The sequence below is a fragment of the Enoplosus armatus genome, chromosome 1 (assembly GCF_043641665.1).
Source record: "Enoplosus armatus isolate fEnoArm2 chromosome 1, fEnoArm2.hap1, whole genome shotgun sequence".
Lineage (NCBI taxonomy): Eukaryota > Metazoa > Chordata > Actinopteri > Centrarchiformes > Enoplosidae > Enoplosus > Enoplosus armatus.
The window spans coordinates 2,797,507-2,806,839 of record NC_092180.1 but is presented as its reverse complement, the minus strand read 5'-3'; the positions used below and the strand labels follow the sequence as shown (position 1 = coordinate 2,806,839).

Here is a 9,333-nt window from a genome sequence, read left to right as displayed (position 1 = left end):
TACAGTGTTTATATGGGACAGAAAAGAGTCACGTTTATTCAGTTGTTGCATTTGTAATGGATCATTCAGTTTAGTCAAATCCATGTCAGTAGCACGTTTATACTATTTATTCTAGTTAAATGTAACTGGAAGTCTTTGCGGATGCTTTATTTATCGTACTGTAACATGGAAATGTAACTGTGGGACACAAAGAAACAGACTAAAAAGACTAAAAAGTCTTGTTATTTGTGTTCTTGGACTCAAGACTAATAAAAGAAAACTGAGTTTCTCTCATCTTCAGTCACAGCAGTTAAAAGCCACACAGAGTTTTGGTCTGTTCAAGTGATTTTATCTGCTGTTGTACTGAAACATCATTAACACGTTAATGCAACATGCACACAGTCTCTCAAGTGACGGATATATGATGTCTTTCATATGTTCACAACATATGAAAACAAATGTTACCCTCATTTTCTTTGTCCTTGTATCATTTTTTTCCCTTCATGTGTTTTAACAACTTAATATGAAAAACTCTATTATCTTTAATCTATAACAATATGTCTTCAGCATTGCTAAAGAAAGCTGATTTGAGCTGAAGTCAAACTGTTTGAGATTACTGACATTTTTTAATCTGTAATTGGGTTCCGGGGTTGTTAGGAATAAAACTGTAGCTGGTAGTCTTGCAGCTCCCGTCGCTCCCAGCAGAGGCCAGTAGACATCTGGAGTGTCTGAGGCCGGAGTGCTGACTCACTCCTGGTAACACACACCTTCCTGAGGGGAGATTTACACACAGAGAGGAGCCAAATTAAACCCCACAGTGATCCAGCACCGCAGCAGATGTGTCACTGTCTCCCGGCCGCACCAACAGCACCACGGCCTCGGCTCTGAAACATACATGTGAAGAGAAACCGGGAGGAGAGGACCATCACTGACCCATTCAGATCCAGAATGATGACTAGAAACTAGTCATTTACCAGTTTATTAGGTACACAGAGCTCAAACTAATGCGGTCTGACACAACAGTTCTGCAGTTAATCCTCCTTCATGAGGGTTATAATGTTCACTTCGTGTTTGTGGTGCTGTTGTACTGTATTTTGTACGAGTGACAGGTGTTTCTATTATTTTGTCCACCCCATTTATATGAATGAGGGTAGGCTAATTAACAGAAACACCTCTCAGCACATAATTCAATACAGTTTCAACACAAACTGAACATTATAACCTTCGTGACGGGAGGATATTCACGGTCAGGTTGCTGGTAGTGTTTTTAATGTAGTTATTGGACGACAAGTTCAATTTTTAATTAATTTAAAAAGCGTCAAATCACAACAGAAGTTATCACAGGGCCCTTTTCACAGAGCAGGTCTACACTGTTCTCTTTATGATAAAAGAATAAGATGCATCAGACTTTGACTACACAGATAACACAGGTAACAGCTGTACTAGTTAGTAGCAACCATAAAACACCACCAAACTTATCCTTTAAATATTGTTATATGTTTAATGTTAATGGGTTTTATTACATTGCTCAATGTGTTGTCCACATAATGCCAACGTGCAGCTTTTGTTTTTTGGCGGAATGAGCTCATTCAAATGTCTCATGAAGCCTAAAATAAGGGTTTTTTTCTGTGCTGACGGTGAGCCTTTGTTGACAGTGTTACTCTCTGCACAGCTGAAGCCTTGTTTCGCTCACGATGGGAACAAAGAGGTGTCAGTTTAGTAACCAAAGCACATTGCCTGGTACTTGCAGTGACACTGATATAAATAGAACCTTTGTGTGCCACAAATGTCTTATTTTCAGCCCCTTTTGTCACGAGAGAGATACTGTAAGTCACACTGATTACACTCAGTAACCCCAGATTAGTTATATTCTTTTCTGGAAGCGCTCACTATACTTTTATAGATGTTTTCAAACATTGGAGCATTTAACTTCAATCTCGACCTTCGGGTATTTTCAAACATTGCCATTGCGAGATAAGTTGTCAACAGCTCTTAGTCAATGGAAACAATATCTCCACCTTCACTCTCTTCCTCATCATCAGTGACAGTGTGCTTCAGCAGTGTCATATAACAGAAATATGATCAACATTTTCCTCTTGTCCAATAATATGCCGTGACATCAAATAGCCACATAACCTGCGATCCAATCAAATATTCACCATCCAAAGAGCCACGCCCACCAATCCTCCCAGCTCATCCTGCACTGTCATGGTGCTTGCTCCGGATGCAGTTGTCATGGAGATGGAAAAGGGCTCAGCGTCCACGAGTGGCACTGTTACCATGGAAATCCCCATCGCAGCAGCTGCCTCAGTGGAGCGAGCAGAGCCGGAGGAGTCTGTTCAGCACCATGGACAGCACCGCGCCGGAGCTGACTCCCAGCACAGAGACTATCGCATGCTGATTGTGATCGGAGAGATTTCCACCAGCCATCACCTCGATGCTGCCAGGAAACAGATCACACAAGGTGAGCCGACGGGGGGGTGGGGTCAGAGGAATAACTGGCCGAAGGGAAGTGGTCTCTGGGTGTCAGCCTGGAAACACTGCAGCTGGAAACATCTCGGCGTTCAGTTAACATCTTCAGTTCAACTTAAATGTTGTCAAATCTATTTTAAACAAACAATATACGTTGCAGCTGTTTTACTGTGTGCTCACATTTAATTCTCCAAACTGTCTTTAGATAGCCGCACATTTGAATTTTTGGGGCAAACAGCATTCAGCACTTTTAAAATGTGAAGGATGCAATCCTCGAAAGGGCTTCAGTTAATTATTAGATGTCCAGTAGTTCCTGACTCCATACTCTGATTTCAAAACGTTATTAAGTAAAAGTACAGTATCAGTAATATTTGATTTAAGTATCAAAAGTAAAAGTACTCATTATGCAGAGTGGCTCCTTTCGGTTTTGTATTAAATAGTATATTGTATATTAATACTTATGACATTTTCAATGTTGTAGTTTGTAAGTGTAGGTCTTTTATACACTCCTGAGTAGTGTCAAATAAATGTAGTCGACTAAAAGTACAATCTTTCCTTCTGAAAGTATAAAATGAAGAAGTGAAGTACAAGTACTTCAAATATGTACTCAAGTACAATACTTGAGTAAATATACTTAGTTACCTTCCACCTCTGTAGCCTTCCATGATGCTGCACATGCTGAAAAAATCCCCAACTTCTCAAACATGTTTGGACAAACCTGCAGAAAGTTCTTCAATATTTGTAAAATGTGGGTTGAATGTGTTATGATACCAACTAACAACACAATACTGTAATTACTGTGACGTCAGTGGTTGTAGTAGTTACATGCTGAACATCCCATCTCAGATCCAGAGCAGCTGAATACTCTAAATACCCTCCAGTCATATATCTGAACCATCTCCTGTTGGGAGAGATCTAAAAGTTCAAATAGAACTTTTCAGCCTTGTGACCGATTCTTTTAAAATCAAAAAGCAAATATATGGACGTTCTCATGCAGCTGGTTAGACCACACTGTCAGTATCACTTTCCTTACTCTTTACTGAGGATAATGTGGAATTAAAGCTGAATTTTAGACACACATTACCAAGTCAGTTATAAAGGTTCTTTACTTTTATGTCTGTAGTTGTCCGTCAGGTGATTCTCTGCAGTAATGTAGTGCTTAATGTGAAGTATCTTCCACCATCGATGAACATTACTCATGCTGTTCTGTTTTAAACAGGTTTGCGTTCCTGGAACGTCGATCTGACTGTTTGTGACCTGAACAAGGAGCTGCAGCTGTTTGAGGCCAGACACACCGCTCAGTTTTCTTCGCAGGTCAAAGGTCAGTGAGTGCACTGAATTGGCAAACTGTATAGAAACTTGAATGGCAGCAGTTACTGTATTTTGCCGCGTGTACAAGTTGTTTGTGTGACACGTGTCCATGAGGACTTACCACGTTTTGTCGCTTGGAGACGATAACTGTCAGCTCGGACTTGTGATGGTATCAGCTGGAGGGACTGAATGTGTTGCTACCTGCCTGTCAACGTATCACTCACATCTGTTCACGTGCAGCCAGTCTGCAGCGGTGACTGCAGACAGACACAGATCAGACTGCAGTCAGTCTGACTTTGTCCCTCTCTTGTCCCCTTTCTCCGCACATGCGTGAGACGGTTCCTAAGGATCTAGAGACGATGCGGCCTGTATTGATCAGGCTCTCGTGCACAGACTGCATGTCAGAGTGGGAATCAATGAGGGCTGAATGTCAGAGTGAACACTATCTGCAGCGGGATCAGGCCCTGCTCTGTGAATGGAGCCAGTGTTAATGTGGAGCTGGCTGGGAGGTTACGTCTGTGAATGTGACTGCTGTCTGGGTCACTGCTTAGTATATACAAAGAACACTTGTATACCCGCATTCATAATATCTTAAATTCAGCATTTACTGTAGCTTAGTGGGGTCAAACAAACAGCTCAGATGAGAAGATGCACTGGCTGAATAAATGGAACTGAGTGTTTTCACTTGGTGCACATCGATCCTCCCACGCAGTTCTTTGGCTGGTTGTGTTACGTAAAGAGTAGAAATAAGCATATCTGTTTGTTGACATAAGTCTCACAAATAACAATGAGTGTGTAACCATTTTATAATCCTTCAATTGTTGATAGCAATCCATCTTAAATGTATACTCCAGTAAATCAGAATTGCACTTCCATAAAGTTGGGGATCAAAATGAAAGTAACTGAGGCCAAGATATCGTGATTTATAGTCTGTAGCGTTGGTCACGCTCCAAAAACACTGGATCCTACATTTCCCATCATGCAACCAATAGCATGATTTTATTCCTTCCTCCCTGCCTGGTTAGAACCATAGAAGACGTGATAAAAAATATCAGTTATAGCAGCTTTAAGTGTGAAGCTGGAGCTGGGAGGTTAGTTTAGCTTAGCATAAAGAATGGAACCAGGAGGAAACAGCTGGCTCTGTCCTAAGTTCATAAATCTGCCCACCAGCACCTCTAAAATTAACTAATTAACATGTTATATCTACTTTGTTTAGTACATACAAAAAACGACGTGTAAAACAACAATTTGAGGTTTTATTGGGGGTTATATGTCGGACTATTTCTTGGCGACTTCCGCGAGTCTTGTCGTCACAGCAGAGACTCCAGATTTTGTTAGCTTTGAAGGGAGTCAGGCTAGCTGTTTTTTCCTGTTTCCAGTCTTTATGCTAAGCTAAGCTATCCAGCTGGCTGTAGCCTTATATGGAACAGACAGATACATGAGTGGTATTCATTTTGTCATCTAACTCTCTGTAAAATGAACGTATATCTCGATATGTCAAATTATTACTTTTAATGTGGAGCTAGAGCCAGGAGGTGATTAGCTTATCTTAGCATAGGATGTGTTAGCTTGGTGGAGGTACTGGAGGTGTGTTGGTCCAAGAGAGGAGGAGTGCTGCTCCCGGGAACCCCAGAGTCTCTAATTTACATGTTGTCTCATCTAACTCTGTGTGAAAGCATGTAAATACATTTCTCAAAACGCTGAAATATTCCGTTAAACAGGAACCATATGTCGTCTTTCAGGAGCATATTTTGATTTTTAAGCACAACTGACTTTATAGAAATTAATTTTAAATGAGGGTTGCAACTTTTAATGTTAGCTTAGAGGTCAAACATTTGGCATTTGTGGTTTTTGCAAGTTATTAGATGCTTTTTAGATCGACCCAGCTCTGCATAATTTCACATTACGTCATTGTCTCACTATCACAGTCCACTCAGGATGCACAAATCGACATCCTCCTCTGGATCTCGCATTTCTGTCACCACCACAAACCGACACGGCAGCATGTTTTCAGAGCATTTCAGATGGAATATTTAACAGTTTTTATCACCTTTCTTCTATCTTTCAAACGTAGCTCTCATGTGACTCTGATTGTGCCGCTGTATTCTAACTTTCCTGCCAGCTACTGCATGAATAATTCAACATTCTCCATTAATTATCCTTTTCTGATAAATAACAATTATTTCCAACCTTTCTTCTGTCAGTTTCAGTTTCTTTATTTCCCCCCTGATTTTACTGAAGCACAGAAAGAGGCTCACAGCTCAGTGCTGCTGGAGACTCAGAGATGCAGAGATGGCTGACAGAGAGCATCCTCTGGGCTCCAGCCCGAGCAGACATGCTGAAAGGCAGAATGTTTCTCTCACTGGTGGAGTTAACCCTGCCGCTGCCGGGACAATCTTATTTCTGCCTGTACAGTCATGTATTTATACCTGTTTATATCTTGTAATCCACTGCAATATTCTCTAGACATGTAGAGGCTGTATTATCATCATTGTTTTGTCTGTTGCAGAGTTATACAACATGCAACCACACGAAACTGACGATAGGAATTTAACTGGTTGCAACAAGTAACAGTGTAAAAGTTGTGTAGACAAAAAGCCCTATTTTTTACATTTCTATCTACGTCTTGACAAAATACCCCAAACATTACAACAGGAGTCAAAATCCCTGTCTGTTAAAGAGGTTCCTATGTAGCTAATAAAATAGTTTTAACAATATCATTGTTAAAACGAAAATGCAATTAAGTAATCTGGTTACTGTTGGCTGTCTGAAGTGATGAGATTTCTTAAATGTCGTATAAAGGAGAAGCCCGATATCAGTAACTGCAGTGAGAGAAGACTGTAAGAGAAAGTTTCGGCGGAGAGGACGGATTTCCTGTCCATGTACAGGTATATGCTGTATGATATACTTAACAGGGTTTCCAATGGGGTTTTACATGCGTGCATTTGCATGACAAAGACATTAGAGAGATAAAGCGTCGCTGTGACAGCAGTGTGGCAGAATGAGAGGAATAATGTTTGCTCCTGGGACATCTTTGTATCCAAGTAATCCAACCTTCAGTCAAAGTCAAACAGAAACGAACAATTAGTTAAAGAGGTCAGTTTACGTAGTGGAACAGGAGGTTGTACACGAATGTACGGTAAGAAAAACTACAGTATGTGGTCTCTCACTGCAGAGCCTAAAAACAAAACAACATGCAATATCAAAGTATATCAAACATAAGCAGTCGGAAAGGCGATAAATGTGATGCATGTAAATGTGAGTTTCCCAGTAAACTTGATCAACTTGATCACAGTCAAGCGCCACACTATTGATTACTCTCTCTGTGTCTTTGTCTTCGATTCAAAACCCTTCAGTCTGCCTCACGGCTCACACGGACTGAAATCTTATCCAGCTTTTATCAAGCTTTAAACCCACTGCAGTGAAAACAGAGATGGGAGCATCACATGAACATACGGAGATGTGTGCTGCAGCTTAAAGCAAACACAGTGTGTCCCTCAGGATCACCGACAGATTGCAGCAGTCATCTGCCTGCTGAAGCAACACACAAACACACACACACACACACACAAAACAAACAAAATCTACAGGATTGTATTTCAGTAATTTGCAGGATTTGTCTCGACAGTCTGTGGACGCTGCAGCGAGGATATCAACCTGTCCAGATTTTCCCATTTCAGTAATTTAATATGATGTAAGAGATTATCCATGCATAGGAGCGTTCCAGTAAATTGCATTATAGCACATTATAGAATCCACTATGCTCTGGTTTTCATTCATTCAATTGTTATTTCATAGGTACTGTTATCATGTTATATCAATAATTATTTCCCACTAATTCCTGCTCGTGTGCTGTTTTTCTTATCGGCACTGAAAAAAGATAAATTTTAACACAAAAGTGCATGTTAATGCTCCATGCACTGATAAACGTGATGACGGAGGGATGAGTGCAGCTCAACACCTCTGTGGATACGACATCTAATAGCTGTCAAGACATTTAACTCAAAACCACAAATGTCAACCTCATGGTGGCGCTAGAGGAAAGGTCGGGGGATCGCCATAGTTCATGGGATTCCTCCTTTGGGAACCTTGAATGTTACATTTCAACATTTCATGACAATTCATGAGATAGTTGCTGAGATATTTCTGTCACATCATTGTCACCCCCAGAGCTAATCTGCTAGTGTGGCTAGAAACTGTTTATTGCTTAAAGTAGTCTTGAATAGGACCTAGTTTACTCTGGTCTCAGTCTTGATGTGATCTTGTCTCGATCTGGACCACATCCGTTTTTTTTGCTTCTCGTAAACAGCCAAAAGAAATGATGACATGAACAGCAATAATAACCTACAAAGGTAGTCACATGAAGGTTTAGAGAAGATTGTTTGTGCCTTCAGGGATGCTGGTTCAAATCAGGGTCACCCCAGAGGGAAATGAGCAGGTAAGTAACACTTCAGTTTAGCTGCTCGTCTGAGCTGTGAATGAATTTGAGGAGAAGATTGAAAAACTGCAATTTCCCCTGAGTGAACACAGGTTTTTACAAATTCTGTCTTCTTGTTTTATCTCGAAAAAACAGGAAGACAGCAGCAAACAAAGACACAGGAAAAAGAAAAACGTCTTTATTTGAAAATAAAATAGACTGAAGACGGGATATTGAGGCATGTGTGGTTATGAACCCTCTGACAGTGAGCAGATTCAAAAGGCCATGTTGCCTGAGGCACAGACTTCAAACATGCTAACATCAAGAAACAGCCCCAGACAAAATGGCAGCAGCAAACCTCTCTCACCAAAGTCTGGCTTTCTGATTTGAAAGGATAAGGCTGTTTCTTATTCTGTATTTTTCTTACTGTCACCAAATCCCATGAAAAGACCAAAACCAGCAATGTGTTAGTCTGCCTCTCGATACTTTGACTTCTCTGTCATCTCTGTGGCTCATTTGTTCCTTCTGAAGACATAAATCCTTAAAAACAGACCACAAATATATAATTTCATATTTTTTAAAAGGCTCAGTAATTTGCTGAAACAGCTGCTCACTGTGGTTTTCATCGAAGGAGGAAACTGTGCATTGGTTGGGGACTATTTTCAGCGGCGGATTAATCCACATCCTAGTGTTATTTTAGTATTTGTGGCAGCCGGACGGTGTATGTGGGACTGTGTGTTCGTGGTTTCATGGTTCAAGGAAATCTGCTGCTTGCATGAGGTGACTTAATGATTTGTAGTTCTACGTTTCTATGGCTTTGTTTCCAGAATTACGGATAGGCTTTTATTGGCATCAGTCGTTTGAGTAAAAATTAGTGAACCGAGACAGCAATCAATTTTTCTTCCGTCAGGAGGCGGGGGGAGAAGGTGCGTTGGATGTGGAGAGGTTAATAGCTCAGAAACGGTGGACATAAAGGCGTCATGAGAAGCTCTGTGAGACACTGTGTGGCCAATAAAAAGACGCTTGTTAGCCCTATCAAAACATTTCATCATGCTCTTCCATAATGGGTTTTTATGCCATACTGGTTTCTATATTGCTCATAAGCCTGACTGGGTCCCGATTGAACCCACGGGAAACTCATGAGTTCTGGTGGA

General features: G+C 40.8%; 1 protein-coding gene across 1 annotated transcript in view; it reads left to right on the top strand.

The window, feature by feature from the left end:
• Window positions 1-2,187: 2,187 nt before the first annotated feature.
• Window positions 2,188-9,333, top strand: part of map1aa (microtubule-associated protein 1Aa) — a 35,521-nt gene continuing 28,375 nt past the window's right edge. Inside the window, exons 1-2 of the mRNA XM_070906884.1 lie at window positions 2,188-2,443; window positions 3,671-3,772. Coding sequence (XP_070762985.1) covers window positions 2,188-2,443; window positions 3,671-3,772 — 358 coding nt within the window. The remainder of the gene's footprint in view (window positions 2,444-3,670; window positions 3,773-9,333) is intronic.